This window comes from Sceloporus occidentalis, unplaced genomic scaffold (assembly GCF_023333645.1).
Source record: "Sceloporus occidentalis isolate IW3139 unplaced genomic scaffold, rSceOcc1.0.p SCAF_6, whole genome shotgun sequence".
NCBI lineage: Eukaryota > Metazoa > Chordata > Lepidosauria > Squamata > Phrynosomatidae > Sceloporus > Sceloporus occidentalis.
This window is the reverse complement of record NW_028316986.1, coordinates 51,780,904-51,797,740: the sequence shown is the minus strand read 5'-3', so window position 1 is coordinate 51,797,740 and position 16,837 is coordinate 51,780,904. Positions and strand designations below refer to the sequence as shown.

The window sequence follows — 16,837 nt, the reverse complement described above, 5'->3', positions numbered from 1 at the left end:
TTTTATCTTAAAAGAAATCAGTTATGTTTCTAAGCTATATGCCTTGAATGAATTCTGGATGTTGTATTGTTTTGAGTGCTGAGAGTGCTTTGTTAGATCTCCCTACATCTTTGAACAAAAGAAAAAGATTTTTTTTTTTTTTAGTATTTTACCCATTTTTTTACTTACAATTAAATGTAACTGGTTCCAATGTGAAGTCGAAGGCTTTCATGGCCGGCATCCATAGTTTTTTGTGGGTTTTTCGGGCTATGTGGCCATGTTCTAGAAGAGTTTCTACCTGATGTTTTTCCAGCATCTGTGGCTGGCATCTTCAGAGAATGCTTGCCTGGAAAAAGTTGGGTATATGTATACTGTGTGAGCCTGGGAATGCAGGAGTGATTTGCATGTGTATTGTTCTGTTTTGTGTCTGTAGCAGACACTAATCCTCTTTTGCATTAGCGTCCCAGCCTGAGGCCTGCCATCAGCAAATGAACAATCCACATGCAAATCACTCCTGCATTCCCAGGCTCACACAGTATATATATACCCAACTTTTCCAGGCAAGCATTCTCTGAAGATGCCAGCCACAGATGCTAGCGAACATCAGGAAGAAACTCTTCTAGAACATGGCCACATAGCCACAAAAAACTATAACTGGTTCCAGTTAATTTTCTTTCCAGTGTGAGTACTAGCATACAGGTGTTAATTGTGAAAAGAAATGACAAGCCTGAAGTCTGAAGTTAAATAAACTGTGAGATACAAAGATATTGACAGCAAAATAGAATTTTAGAAAACGTTTTATAAATATTTGTGGGGAAGAAATGGGGGAGGGGGGAATCTCCCATTTTTTATAATCCTGACTATAAAGGAGAAACTAATCATTAAATGATCTTACAAATGCTTTTGTAGACAATTAAATACACTTCGAAAGCAGCTAACCCACATTAGCTTTGACTTTTAACATGCTCAAATTCAAAAAGAACATATAGGGCATTATTTATCCTAGATTAATAAGGGACCTGAAAGAGTTATTTTAATGACACTGTACATGGCAAGCCCAAGATATTTTGCTCTGTGAAGGACAAAAAACCTTCCAGGTACAGAAGCCACTAAATCTTTATTCAGAACTGATGATGAGACAGCATCCTTGGGAAGAGTGAATGGGCAGATCGGGCTACATTGGCACACACAGTTCTGTCCTTCAATATTTTGTCCATTATGCCTGACCTCTAAGACAGCCACTTCACCCTGACTAGTGGCCCACTGTCAGTATACTATGATAGGAAAAGGTATGCTTGCTACATGAACTTCTCTAACAACTTTAATTCTTACATTTTCTGAATTGTCCTATACCCTCCTTGCAAGTATTTTATTGGCTGTGAATCCATCTCAAAGATGGACAAATATAGTTCTTCAGCTTGTATGGCTAGTAAAGCCAGAGAAGAATAACAGAGGAGAGTAGGAGGAAAGGACTCTTAACTTCTCATGCCCATAATGTACTGTACTCTCTGGAGGACTCTCTCAACATCATTTCATGCTCTCCAGGGGCCATTTAGTCAGTCACCACCTGGCTTTTAGCAATGTTGCTTCTGAGTGGGGTGTTTTGTTTCTACACACACCATCTGTTGTGTTAAGAATGTCTCTCACCCTTGTACCATGGGACTCTAGGAAAGGTCAGTAACACTTCAAAGTCAGCCTCCACTGGCAGCTGTGTGATGGTCACTCTGAGAAATGAGCTGATGAGACTTAGCCTGGTGAAGTATCTGCATCAGAAATTTCTGAATTCACATGCAAATATAAAACAAAACAGATGAATAAATCAATATATGTGTCCTGATTTTATACTGGAGAGAAAGTTTTCACTGTTTATGCTCTCCTGTTCTCTAGATGGAATTTGAGACTGGTCAGCATGACAAGGAATTCAAAAAAGCATTTAGATTAATCAGGACATCAGCTATTTTTAGAGCCATGCACTGATCTTTTTCATTCACCAGATCTTTTTCATTCAAGAAGATCTTCACTGGCATGCAGGGAAGTATTTGGCAAAATAATGCACAAACAATAAAGGGATGGTAGATGGTAATAGGGGCAGAAAGGTTACCTGTGGCCGTGGATGCCCTGTAACCAAACACTGCAAAACAAGGGTGTCGCCTTCTCGAATAGTGTACACTCGTTCACTGATGTTATCTTCCTTTACAACACATGCTTGTCCAGCATGGATGATCTGGGCCTGAGCAGGGGCTATGGAGAAAAAGAAAGGATTAGGGAAGCTAATGTCTGTGTGACCCATACCCATTTATTGTACCTTTTAATCTGTACTTCAGGGATAGGGAATCATTTGCCTCCGGGTGTTTTGGAGGTGGAGTATGGTGCCCATAGAATCATGGAGTTGGAAGAGACCCCAGGACCATCCAGTCCAGCTCCCTACTATGCAATCAAAACATTCCCAACTGATGGCCATCCAGCCTCTGTTTAAAAACCTCCAAAGCAGGAGAATCCACCGCACTCCAAGTAAGTGTATTCCACTATTAAACAGCTCATTCTTTTGGGAGGTTCTTCCTAATATTTAGGTGTAGTTTGGATCCACTGCTCCTTGTCCTAGTCTCTGAAGCTGCAGAAAACATGTTTTGCTCCATCCTCAATATGACATCCCTTCAAATATTTAAACATGGCTATCTCTTAACTTTCTCTTTTCCATAACTCTTTATCATTGGCCATGTTGAGGCTTCTGTGAGTTGAAGTCCAAAACAATTTAATGATCAAAGTCTCTCCAATTTATTGTTGGTGGGACATTTTGAACATTGAGAGCTCTAGTTTCCAACAGTGCAGCGGAATACATATCCTCATGCAAGACTTCACAACAGAATGACAGGGTCTCTGCTACAAATAAACTACAAGTACTCACATGTAAGACCCATCACAACTCAGTCCTAAAGCAGACCCATCTGGAAAATTGTTCTATTTAAAAGAAACAAACCAATCTCCCTCACCTTATACATCATAGTTTTGATTTGTTTCATTGTTTTACAGGGAATGGCATGGAATTTGTCACCACTGTCCTGTACAGGCACATTTTGTTATGATTTTTAAAAGTGCTCTGTTTAAAGTTGCCTTCACCCAACCTGGGATGGACTAGAAAGCCCATATGATTGTTGCCAGTGGTTGTTGAAAGTCGATCACATCTGGAAAAGTTGAAAAGCTGTCCTAAAGCATGGAATTTTCTTATACAATTTGCTTATTTAAAGTCTTCTCATTAGCCTGCTTCTTTCTTTTCTTCTCCCTACTTCCTCCCACCCTTGCCAATATGTACACTGTTCACTTACCCTTTAAATGCCCTATTTATTTGATGTTAAAAAGAAGTGATAATAAAGGTTAGTAAGGGATGGTGTCTTTATTTCAGATACAGGATATTGATCCACTGAAAGTGTAATAATAAGTGACAATAAACTGGCAGTAAATCAAGGATTAAAAATTCATTCTTCCAAATGTTTTGAATGATCCTGACCCAGAGCATTTTTCACACCTACAGCTTCCTCACTCCCAGTCAAGAGGTGTTAACAGCAATGATCAGAGGTAGAACACAAGTTTTGCATTTTGGAGCCAGGAATCCCAAGTTCATTCTATGATATTTTCAGGTTTAAAAGATCAGATGTCAACAAGCCCATTATTACCTGCAGCCATCTTTCCATAATATATTTTGGCTTAAATATTTTAACCTAGAACTGCATGCTAATGAAATAAAGTGATGCTCATTCTAACTAATTTTGTTACCCACCTGTGATTCATATGATACATACAATATGAAATCTTTGCATCAAGTTTCAGGAAGGAACTGAAGTTTCCCAAGGACTGATATATATAATTAATAATCAGACTAAACATCTATTCTGGCATCTCCTGTGTGTCCAAGCCTTAAAGGCTCCCCTATCCACATTCTTGTCAGCTAAGAAAAATAGGTTTAATAGTTCTAATTAAACCCAGAGTAGGAGTGGATAGAAAGTAAGAAGGCAAGATGGAAACAGAAGAGAATTCAAGGAATACTTTCCATGTAATAATCCAAAGTGTCAACACTTTATAAGTAAGTAATAAATGATAAGAAGATTGCAAAGAGTTAACTGCAGTTATTAATTATTATCAATCTCAAATAATATACAATAGAGACCAGAATAAGATCAATACAGAAGGAGAAGTGAAGAGAGCCAGAGCATAGGCCTCAATTTTCCAGAAGGGTGCTTGGGAAGTCATAGCTCTGGATTTGGGCCCAGTAGGTCACATTTCTACAATAGACATGTAAGCTATCCATCTATCCATCGTAAAAAAAAAACATTAGCAAGATCTTAAAGAAATAACAACAACACTAGGTGCATGACCACACACCCTGATTTCTGTGGTTTGACAAATGTGATGAGGTCTGTGCTGCATTTTAAGAACTAGTTAACTTGTTCTAACACATGGAAATGTATGAATGAATAACCATTCTCCATGTATCACCCTGGCAAAGCAATTGTTACACAGAAGGCGCTCTTCCTCCTCCTGTTTCTCTTTCCAGCTGACTGGTGATTTATTGGTAGGATTATTCTACAAGTACTATCCAAACAATTGCGGATTAATAGATTCAATGTGTTTACTAGAACGCTTTACAGCAAATACATCGGAGCTCATCTAGTCCCCCTCCTTTCTTAGCCTTCAACATCTGCAGAGACCTCCTGCTATTCTGCTCACAAGAAGCTCCGTTGTCATTAAAAAACAAACATGCCCAAGACAAAGTGCAAAGCTCTGTAGATACAGCTGAGCAGATGGGAGGCCTGCTCTTCCCGAGAGGACAAGGGATTAATGTTTACTAAGTATGCCTGTATTGGGTGGATGAAACATTTATATAAACCTAGAAAGGCGGATTTAGGGCTTGTGAGAGTAAACTACGAGGCAAAAAGAAAAAGAAAAAAGAGCCGCAAGGATATTGTAGAATAGCTCCACAATTTGTCTGTCAAGGCATTCCACCTTTCATTCTCTTTCTTAGCTAACTAATTAAAAGGCTGCTTCTCTGCCAACATCCACCCATTTTAATTTCATGTGCTTGCCAGTGCCTCCCTGCCTACATCTTATGAGCAAATTTTGTGGAAGGCCAGTCCTAGGCAGCCACTTAGCATATGGATCTGGCACTTTTTAGAGGTGTTCATTAATTTTGTTCATGCAATGGAAATCTTCTGGCCTCTTTGGCGTTCACACACAAATGTAACACCCACCTCACAAAGTGAATGAAAGTGGCCACTAAAGAGGGGTTATAAGTGCCCTTAATCTTTTTGTTTTTGCAATGGTGCAGAGGTTAAATGCCTTTACTGCAGCCAATCACTCACAAACCATAAGGTTGAGAGTTCAATACTAGCAAAAGAGCTGAAGCTCGACTCAGGCTTGCATTCTTCCGAGGTCACTAAAATTAGTACCCAGATTGTTGGGGGCAATTAGCTTACACTTTGTAAATCGCTTAGGGAGTGCTTAAGTGCATTGATAAACGGTATAGAAATGTACTTGCTATTGCTATTGCTATAATGTGTCCTTTGATTTGCTAGCTTGAACCAAAGTGAACCAACTACTAGCTGCATAAATTGTACATACAACTATCACAAAACACATATTTTTGTCCACTGCCCTTTTGCTTGTACCACATAGTAATCTGAATAATGTGGGCTAAAATGTAAGCTGCCTTGAATCACAAAGCTGAGGTTGGTGCCTTATACCCAGTTCCTTATTTGTGCAAAAACTCTTAACACAAATTATAAAGTGAAAAGAATTATTTTTTATCTTAATTATGGCAATACACAGCATGGGTTATTTTAAAGATGCTTTTGGGTGATGGGCCATTCAAATCTCACGTCTTTATTCATTTGAATAAGTCCACTGTGTTTGAAATTTTCATATAAATCAGGAACTGGAAATAAGGAACCAATCTCATCCTCATCCTTGACTCCTAATTTTAGGGGAAAGTTGTGATATGAATGAATGAATGAATGAATGAATGAATGAATGAATGAATGAAGCTCATAGTCCCATCCCATGCCATACACTCAGGGGAAATTATGGCATTTTCACCAAACTACCATTACTCTGCAAAGGCTCTAATCTTAGGGTGCATCTACACTGTAGAAATAATGCAGCTTGATACAACTTTAACTGCCATCCTACAGAATCCTGGGATTTTCTGTTTTGTATTTTAGTTTAGTATTGCACCTGTACTCTTTGGCAGAGAAGGCTAAAGACCTTACAAGACTGCAAATCCCAAGGTTCCATAGGATGGATCTATACCACTGACTGTGTGTCAAACTGCATTATTTTTACAATGTAAATGCACCCTTAATTTCTTAACTCAAAGTCTGAGAAAGCATGGAAGAGTAAACCAATAATAAAAGGTACTTCCAGACATCCACTTCCAGTGGAAGTAGTAGCAGCAGCAGCAATAAAAGAACTACAACAGTCAGTTCCTCAAGGAGAATATGCTTCCTGTTCCAATGGATTAGCAACATACCCAAAACAGAAGGGCCAAAAGGCCCACTGTTGAGCCACATCAAGTGTGTGGCATTTACATGATGCACAGCCCCGAATACAGCCGGAAGCCGTGCTGAGCATGCCCCAACCTGGAAGAGCCAGGCCAAAAAGGAGCGAAGGAAACTTACTCCTTTTCAGCAGCCGGTTCAGGACTGTGGCACCAGCCCAGTTTGGGACCAGGCACATGTCACTGTTGCAGTCCTGTAGCAATTGGGGTGAGAGCAGCCTCTGGCTGCTTCTTTTGCCCTGTCTCCTTGAGGTCACTATCTCTTAGCCCCTGGTGCTGATTCTGATAGCCTAAATTTCTGCCTAAAGTAACAAAGAGTTTCAGTGAGTAATGATTCTGTAACAGGGAAATTGTAGAGTTTAAACTATTGTAGAGTTTAAACAGTACAAAATAAACAGCAAAGAAAAACTGACAACCAGGAAGCCTAGCTTTCTGAAAACAGGCAAGGAGAACATGCAGCTTGCAGAATTTTCTTAAATGATTCCACTCCACTCCTCTGAAAAATGATGGCAGAGGAGTCACAGTGCTTTGTTTCCTACCTCAGTGTTCCTGTTTGGAAGCTTTGGAGGAAAGCAAAGATGGGTTCAGATTAAATGTTCCTCAATCTATATGGCTCTGTTAAGGTTTGTCCAAACTTAGGCCCAGTACAGACTGCCAGTTTGCGGCGGCCTGGAACCAATTCTAGGATTCTGGAGCACACAGCATCCGCATGCTCCAGAACCCTAGCACATAACCCCTCCCTCCTCCCAACTGTCATCTTCTGGCCTGGGAGGGAGTGAAAGGACAGGCCCAATGCCATCGGGCCTGAAGCGGAAGAGCCCTCCCCTCCCTCCTTCCAACTGTCATCTTCTGGCCTGGGAGGGAGTGAAAGGACAGGCCCAACGTCATTGGGCCCAGCCTCAATTAAGAAAAAAGCCCTCCCTCCAGTCCATCTGCCTTGGTCCAGGCCTCAGAGGGAGAGAAGAATGCTGGACCTCATCCCCTCCCCTCCACCATTCCCTTCTCCTTTTGTGTCATGTCTTTTTAGATTGTAAGCCTGAGGGCAGGGAACCGTCTATTATCCCCTCTGTTGTAAGCCGCCCGGATCCCCAGTGATTGGGCGGCATATAAATAAATCCTATCATTATTATATGGGCGGTGCTATCTTTACGCAGCACCGTCCATACGACATGTGCGTTCATGACGTGTCTTGTGTGACACGTCCAAAAGGCGCAGCGCATAAGACATGTCATCACAATGCCCCTGGGTGCTAATAGTGGCTTGGTGGCATTGCGGGAAGGAGCTCCATTTCAGAGCTCCTTTATGCAGTGGATTGTTGTTGTGGCCATGCGGTTGCTGTGGCAACAGTCTGGAGAAGAAAGGGACAACCTCTGGCCACCATTTTCTTCTGTACCGGGCCTTAGTGTATGTTGGGATAGGGCAGATTCAGTGAGGAATTGGCCCTTCCGCATGAAGCTTTGGTCCTGCAGCATGTAACCTGTCATGGTTATGGTGGAGGAAACTGGTATAATTGGTCCATGTAGACATGGCCTTTAAAGGAATCAGGCAAGTTGCTCATCTATTTAAAATTCAGACTAAAATACAGAGTGAATACAGGGCTGGGGAGTAGTGGTGATTTTGGGATTGCTCCTTTTCCTACTCTGGAGTAAGATATTTTTTCTTAATGTTTCTCCTATTCCTATTATACTCTCAGTAAAGAAATAAAAAAATGTGTTTGTATGTAGAATATAATAACAGGAATATATTTTGTTACTCCTTATTCCTATTCCCACTCCTGTAAAAACCTCTTACTCCTTTACCTCTTACTCCTTACTCCTACTCCTATTCCCCAGCCCTGGTCAATACACTACCCATTGACTTGGAAGCCACTAACCACCACCATCGATACTGTGCCTTCCTCAGCTGCAGAGATTACTGGCTGGCATCTGTTAATGGCATGCACATGTGTAAGTTTTCTTTATACTTGTGTATGTCCTTTCCTGGGTGATACAGAAGCTGGGTTTCCCTTCAGCTCTCAGCAGTGCTCAAAGCCCCCTTGGACTTACTGGACAGCCTCTGAAGTCACTCTCTGCACAGGCATTCTTTCCCTGTGGGTAAGGTTGCCATAACCCTCCTGCCGGCAGGACATTCCCGGTTTTTCACCACTAGGGGGCGTCCCTGCACAGTTTCCTCCTTGACTCCCGGCCCCCGGCCACGCAGTGTTGCCAATCTGGTGACTTTCACACCAAAATGGGTACTTTTCAGAGCCTTTGGTGTGACTTTGGTGGTTGGTTTTAATGGTAATTTTGAGAGTTGAAATAAGTTCCAATTATTTTTATTCAATTAGGGCTACGTTTTATTGCCATATTAACATTACAGGGACTTTTCAGGGATTTTGACTGAATATTTGGTGAGATGTGGGGCGGATTTGGTGAGTTTTGGCCAAAAGTTTGGGGAATTATCTCCGAGGCTTGCTGGCAACAGGAGGTTGCCAGACTCAGGAAGAGGAGCTCCTCCTCTCTTTGGTCCCCAAGGCGGCAGGGGGGAGAGGGCCATTTCCTTTGGCACCGAGGTGAGGATGATGAGGAAAAGGAGGAGGAGGAGGAGGAGGAGGAGCATGGCCATTTTCTATATTTATTTTGTCCCTGTGTATTTTTTCTAACTTTGACTGCCAGGGCTCAATGCTCTGGAATTCTGGTGTCTGTGAGGCATTTGGCCTTCTCTGTCAGAGAGCTCTGGTGCCACAATAAACTACAATTCCCAGGATTCCATAGCACTGAGCCCTGGCAGTCAAAGCAGTGTGTTTTGGACACAGATATCCTCCTTTTATGAGTTAATAAATAAATGAATCCAGTCCCTAGCCTTTCTATCTCTCTCACACACTGCAGGAGTAATAATCCACTTCGAGACTGCTTTAACTCAATGGCAGGGAATCCTGGGAATGCTAGTGTTTGGGAGACATTGAGACTTCTCTGTCAGAGGCTCTGAGGCCACAATAGACTACAATTCCCAGCATTCCCCAGCACTGAGCAGTCTCAAACTGGACCATTTCCTCATTGTGGATGCACCTGGTGAGGCATTCTGGGCACTGCAGTTCAACTACGTTTGGAGGGTTATGTGACTCCCTGTCAGAGATAGCTCTGGGGCCACAGTGTACTACAATTCCCAGCATTCCCCAGCACTAACCCAGGACAGTTAAGTCACTCTCGAACTGGATTATTTCCTCAGTGTTGATGCAGCTTTGGTGAGGAACTCTGGGCATTTCAATCCAGCTATGTTTTATTTCTGCAGTGTATTTTGGACCAGAGACAAGGTGACCAGACATCCTCCTCCTTTTCCAGGACATGTCCTCTTCTGTCAAATTTCAAAATGTCCTCCATTTTGATCATGCCTAAGAAACATGCATTTATATTAACATTTGTAAAAAATCATCAATTTTTTCATGTGTCCTCCATTTATTAAAACTGTGTCCTCCATTTGAAAATGTTGCCCTACATTTGCCCTACATTTGTCCTGGTTTGGAGGTCCTGACTTATGGCAACCCTACCTGTGGGACATTGGCTTTGTCCCAATAACCAGATGTGAAATGACATATGCACTGAGATTTCTGGAGGCCCCCAGTGGATTTCAGCATTGATGTAATGATTTAGCATTTGGCTACGGGGATGTAGACAGATGCTTCTCTGATCCTGTCCTTCCCCATAAGGCACAGAATGGCCAGGGGAGGTTCAGAGGTTGTACGGTAAGTCGGTCTGCATGCAGAAATACTACACCATGTTGAGTCATACAAGTTTGTACTACACTGTGGTACAAAGCTGATCCATTCTCCTGACTCCAGGAGCATTCCTCAAATCAGACATTATTTATTTATTTATTTATTTATTTACTGTATTTATATCCTGCTCTTCAGCCAGAAAGGTTCTCACAGCAGCTTACAGATAGTAAATTAGACATTTCCCTGCCCTCAGGCTTACAATCTAAAAAGACATGACACAAAAGAAGAAGGGAATGGCAGTAGGAAGGTTCTCCTCTTCCTTCGAGATCTGTCCATGTAAGGAGGGCTCTTCTTCTTACTTTAGGCCAGGCCTGATGAAGCTGGCTGGCCTTTCTCTCCCTCTGAGTCTGGATTATGTTAGATGACATCAGAGGGTGTGGTGTAGCTTCACCTTTGGCCTCAGGGCCAAGGTGACATCCACAATGTAATTTGGCCTGTGAAAAGCTAAAAGGGGCCATTCTTCCCTTCCCCAACAAAGCTTCCTTACTTATGCACTAAATATGCACCCTGTGCCTATTATTTCTTTTCCAACAACTCCCACTTAAGAGCTCAGACAAAGTATGTCAGAAAACAATTTTCCCCTGAGAAAACCTCTGAGATTTTCCCCCTCATTCCATTCCCCCCACTTCAACGCAGTCTACTTTGCAGAATTTTCTGCACCATTTTACGTGGCAGTACCACCCTTACCTGCTCCATGAATGACCCCAGACCAAAGGCAGTGAATGCTTTGCCGCCTGCAGCAGCAAATAACAGACTTAAGAAAAAATGAAAGAGGTAACGCATTGCTGATGGTAAACCACACTTAAGAGACTGTACCTCTGGAGAAATTTCATGAAATATTTCCTAGTCTCATCTCCCCAAATTTCCCTGTGCACAGAAACTGGAGACCATAGAAATCACAATTGCCCTGAACTCAATGAACCATCAGACCACAGGGAGAAAAGGGGGTAAGGAAGAGAAAGAAACAAGACTATAAACAAGAGAAAGAGAGTTTACTTGGCAGTTTTACATGAAAAGAATTTTTCCCCTAAACCAAATTACTGCACCTGACCATTAAATTGACTGCTATGAACTAAAATAATTAATGAATGATTTAATGGATGATTTATGAATCAAGGTAACACCATTGATAATAGTAATTATTCTAATAAAATATTGTCTCTTTGAATCTTTTAATGCAAAAGGTTTTTATATATGTCATGTCTAGGATTTTGGTATATGATTATTTTATGTTGGTGTGTGTGTAATATTATATAAAATTTGATCACTGTGGGAGGTTTAATCCCCCTTGGAGTAGTAGATTGTGTTAGGAGACAATCTTTTTGTTAATCCCCTCCCTTTGATTTGTAGAAAATTCTCCTTGTTTCTAACTTGAATGTCAGGCCATGCTATTATGTCAATGTCTAGATTTCCTTCATTTACCATATGCCTGTTATTCATCAACAAATGCACTCTGCCCAAGATTTGTGTTTCCTGAATAGGGGTTTAGCATAAAAATCTGAACTGCATGTTGAAAATAATATCCCATCACATGTTCAGTTTTACTCTCCTCAGTCATTGGAATTCTACTTTTAAATATGAGAAACAGCATTACACACAGAGATACATTTTTAAACGAACAGTTATTCATTAAATTTCTTGGAACACAGAGCTATATCTGACTTTTAAGAACCTGGGGCTCATACTGTACAATTATAGAGCTATGATTCCACTTTAAGTGCCATGGCAACATCCTATGGAACCTTGGAATTTGCCCTTTAGGTATTTAAAATTCCCATCCAGAGAGCTGTAGTGCAAGATCAAACTGCAAATCCCAGGATTCCACAGGATGTTGTATTGCAGTTAAAAATGGAATTATAGTCCTATTACTGTGTAGTGTGGAAGAAATCCAGAACAAATTAGCTGAAATAAGCTTCACATTGGTTCCTGAAGAGGTAACACAGACTTCACCTACTACTACTACTCCTGGCTTTCTTCCTCTTCAGAACTGCAGTAGGAGCTAAATTCTTGCTAAGTTGGTTTACTTTCTCTTGAATCAGTTTGGCTGCTAGTGTCTCTGTCTTCCCTCTGAAAACAGGAGACTGCTGCTACAGTTAAGTTCCGTCCCCCTCAAGAAACAGCAACCACTTTTTTCTATAGCTGTGATTCCTACTCAATTATTACTTTCCACTGTGTCTCTTCTTTCTCCACACTGTGCTTTTCTGCCAGTGAAGGTCTCTTTGAACCATCAGTTACTACCATGAGTGACAGAAGGAGGGAAACTCACTGAAGCCCACAACCCTTTGAAGGAAATTTGGGGGAGCCCAGGGGTTTGAAAGGGGAAAAGATAATATGGGCCTCCTTCAATTTCTACTCAGCTCAAATAAACTTCTGTTAATGGAAGGGACCCATACCTCTGATACTTTTCTTCAGTAGTAGAGCATATCAACCACCATAGTTCCTACAATTTGTATTTATAAGCTCCTGCTGTATAGAAAGTTTTAAAACAACAGAATAACTATATATTGCTTAATATTCTTATAAATATGATACAGCAAGGGATTAGAATGGAAAGATGAGGAGAGCAAACAAATTTAGGCACCAATTCTGAAAGTAAGATACACTGATATAACATCCATCACCACGACCCCTCAACTTCATCACAGCATCAAAGTCAAGAGTACAACATAAGCTGTAGAAGCAGAAGTTACCCTAGTTGACACCAGGAGTCACACACAGAAACCACGGAAAGCCTACCATCCCCAGTCAACAATGATGAGCCCTGACAATGCTCTCACATTCCCCATGGTAAACAAAGATACAACATATGGCTAAACACAAATGTCACCATTTGATTCCATTATATGAGCAAAGCCTAGAAGATTTGGGGCTGTAAAGAATATTTGCACATGTTCTCACCATTGAAGAAAAAAATGCTCATCCCAAAAATTGCTAAACGTGGTGAGACTTTTTTTCACACTGGGACTTTTTTTTTGGCAAAAAAACCCCCAAAACTCTATTTGAGATTTTTTTTTTTTTTTTGAAGGATGGGGAAAGGTTTATACAGTGCAAAATGATCTTTATGCAAAACAGTTTAGAAAAACTAAAGTCCAGAAAAAATGAAAAATTATCATTGTATCCAGAAACATTTGGATATGTTTTATTCTTAATATGATAATTATCCATGTGTATTATGATAATTTATCGATGTGGGTCCTATGTCCCACATATCTACAGCTTTGCATAACTCAAGCAGGAAGAGATGGTTCATCTCCATTTTCTCTTTAGTTTCCTGAAAAGAACTCTGGGGACTGAACTCATACAGGAAGCACTCACTTATCCAATGGCTTAGGGACTGGAACACTATCAGAAAGTGGAATTGGCCTCAAAATCCTCCTCACATTTACTGCTTACCCCAGTATTCCCCCATCCTGTATATTTGTTTTTTGTAGCCTAAATGTAGAGTTGTGCATTTGTCTCTCTTGAATTTGATTAAATTAATTTCAGATCAGGTTTTTCAGTTAATCAAGGTCCTTTTGAATTCTTCCTACTACTAAATAATCACAATAGGCAGGCAAGTAGATAGATAATTTTATAAATAAAACTAGCCATAGCAAAACAGTAACATAGCCAATCTAAAAGTACTGAAGATGTTAAATAAGTTTAAACTGGAAAGGGTAATCAAAAGATCTTTACCAGGAGTCAAACAAAGTGACTATTGGCTTATTCAATAATTTAATTTGTATCCTGCCTTTCTTTCGATAAAGGACCCAAGGTGGCTTACAAAGCTCTATACAGTTAAAATAATATATAATGCAAACGTTAAAAAGTTAGACAAACAAGCCAATTAAAACATTAATTTAGAACTATTTAAAACATATTTGAGGCATAGTAAAAAAAAAATACAGCACAAACCATGTTTTTTTTAAAAAAAATCTTTCTGTCCCAAACAGTTCAAAGGTGAAGGCCTGTTTAAATACAAAGGTTTTTGCCTGCCAGTCAAAGGTGAGTCAAGAAGAGGCCAAATGACTCTCCCTTGGAAGGGAGTTCCATAGCACAGGAGCATAATCCATAAAGTAAATGCCAAGTAAGCAAGGAGAGAGTTCCACTCCTGGGACGTCACCATGAAAAAGGCCCTTTCTCTGATATCTATCCTGCTGTATTTTATTTGGCAGAGTTGCCTTGAGATGGGTGTCTTAAGAATCAAATAGTAGATAGTAACAAATGAAAGAGGCTATGCTTCAGGTAACTTGTACATAAACACTTTAGGGTTCTGCTTTGACCTACAGACTGGCAGCATGCGTGGAAAGAAAAGAACTAGTGTGATATGAACATGACAGCTAATCCTGGTTACTAATTTTGTTACTGGAAGTTTCCAAACTGTGTTCAGAGGCTATGGTAGTCAAAAGAGGTTACACAGGGCAAGAAAGCTGGGCAATACCTTCATTAGACAAACTTAATATTAAAAATGATGGAAGAAAGATTGGACTTACAAATATGTGGAAATAAAGTTAAATGCAGTAAAGACTTTATAGTTCCAACTATCCTGGAATGTCTCATCTTATACCACCCTTGAATATGCCTGGCCCTCACATGTACTTGACCTCTACAGTAAAGTTTCTAACAATCTCTTCATTTGATGTATATATACATTAAAATGGAAGGAAATTTTGGAGTATAAAATACTTTTATGCCCAAAGCAATGTACTGTACAATACTATTATTGCCATAATATGTGAGGTTTATAGGACTTTTGCTCCTGAAAAGATTGGCCATGTTCATAAAAAGCAGCAGTGAGGAAAGAAGTGGGGTTTGGGCAATGAGAAAAGCAACATTTTAACAATTTTAATTCAAAATTAAAACAATGAATTCAACGTAATAACCAAAGTATATGCAGTAATGTAAAATTTGAATGCAGCTATTTTCCAAAAATAAATTAAATAGGATTAATAGTTTGGAAAGAAAGTAGGATAAAATCCATCACCCGTTAAGTATACTATTAATACTGTGCTATGCCCTAGAGTACATAATCCAGCTATAGTTGCCACCCTGAAGCTCAGTTTACCAGACATGTATGTTTAAATGCCATGATACAGCAGGAGTGATGATAGGTGAGGCACTGTTCCATTTCTTATCCTAACATTCACCCCTTCCCTTCTCTTTGTGGCAAGCAAAACTCCACCAACCCTAAATAGCAGTTGAAGGAAGGTGCAAAATGGACAGTAGATATTCTGTCTCTGCTCGACTGAGCGATGTAAAGATAATAATAATAATAATAATAATAATAATAATATGATTTATTTGTATACCGCTTTTCCTACGATCAAAGTGGTTTACAGCATACATATGCATATACAAAACAAAGCAAGTAACAAAAAACAAACAAAAAAACCCCTCTGCTTCTCTCCCCTCAAGATGGTGGTCGGGGGAGGGCTCTTCAACTTGGCAGGCAGAGGCCTGTTGTTTCTTGCCTGCTTCTCTCCCCTCAAGATGGTGGTCGATATGTATATATGTAAGATATGTATCCAGTGTCTGATTTCCAAGATTCTGGATCCTAGGTCCATTATTAAGGAGTCTCTTTTCCAAAGAGCACCCTATAACATGGTGAAGAACCATAGCTTCTTCAGAGGTTGTTAGATTCCAACTTCTAACAACCAGGAATGATAGGAGTTCTATTCCAATGCCAACCAGAGGTCCATAGATTCCCAACCTAGACTATATATTAATAGCACACTTATTCTCCAAGCATGAATCCTTACATAGCCAAGAGAACACGATCCATACATAAGAGAAAGGTACTTAGGATTTATCAAGAGACAACATGACTTAGTGGAAAATATGTTAACACTCCATAAAGTGAAAGGCAATGGTGGGGGGGGGGGGGAGGAAGATGGACTGATTCAATCAAGGAAGCAGCAGCTCTGCATTTGTTGGATCTGAACAAGGCAGTTGATAACTATAGTTCTCTCATTCATAGGGTGCCATAAGTCAAAGCTGATTTGCCAGCAAAAAATAACAAATTAGCAGCAAGAGTTGCAAAAATGAAAACACATATTCAGTGGCGAAAACACCCTAAAGGAGAGAGGACTAACACAGGATGGAGAATCCTAAGCATGGGTGGATGGCTAGAACCCAGAATAGGAATACTTCACATTGCAACATTTTGTTGCTGATCCTACTTGATTCTTCTGCAGCAGATTATAACTTGACTTAGTATGTTATGTTCATTCTCTCCCAACCAGCTAGAAGCTACTTCCTTATACGCTCCAATAATCCCTAAAGCAATAAGAACATTTTGTAACCCTACAAGCAATGTGGCAATAATGTACAAGTTCCAAGGATTCTCCCTGACAAACAGGGACGTAGCTAGGATTTTAGGAAGGGGGGGTCCAGACTAAGTGCCTCCATTATAATGGGGCTTGAGTGTGGCAGTGCAACAGCACACACCATTCATTTTTCTAATGGAAGGGGGGGGGGGTCCAGACCCCAAGAACCCCCCCCCCCTTGGCTACGTCCCTGTGACAAAAGAGAGCATGCATCACAAAATCTACATATGTGACAAAGATTTGGTTTACAGG

At 40.4% G+C, this 16,837-nt stretch overlaps 1 protein-coding gene across 2 annotated transcripts in view; it reads right to left on the bottom strand.

Annotated features, from left to right (window-relative positions):
* Nucleotides 1-16,837, bottom strand: part of MDGA1 (MAM domain containing glycosylphosphatidylinositol anchor 1) — a 387,001-nt gene that overhangs the window by 246,209 nt on the left and 123,955 nt on the right. For both annotated transcript variants that reach the window (XM_089529603.1, XM_089529604.1), the window contains exon 2: nucleotides 2,081-2,220. In XM_089529603.1, the coding sequence (XP_089385729.1) occupies nucleotides 2,081-2,220 (140 nt within the window). The remainder of the gene's footprint in view (nucleotides 1-2,080; nucleotides 2,221-16,837) is intronic.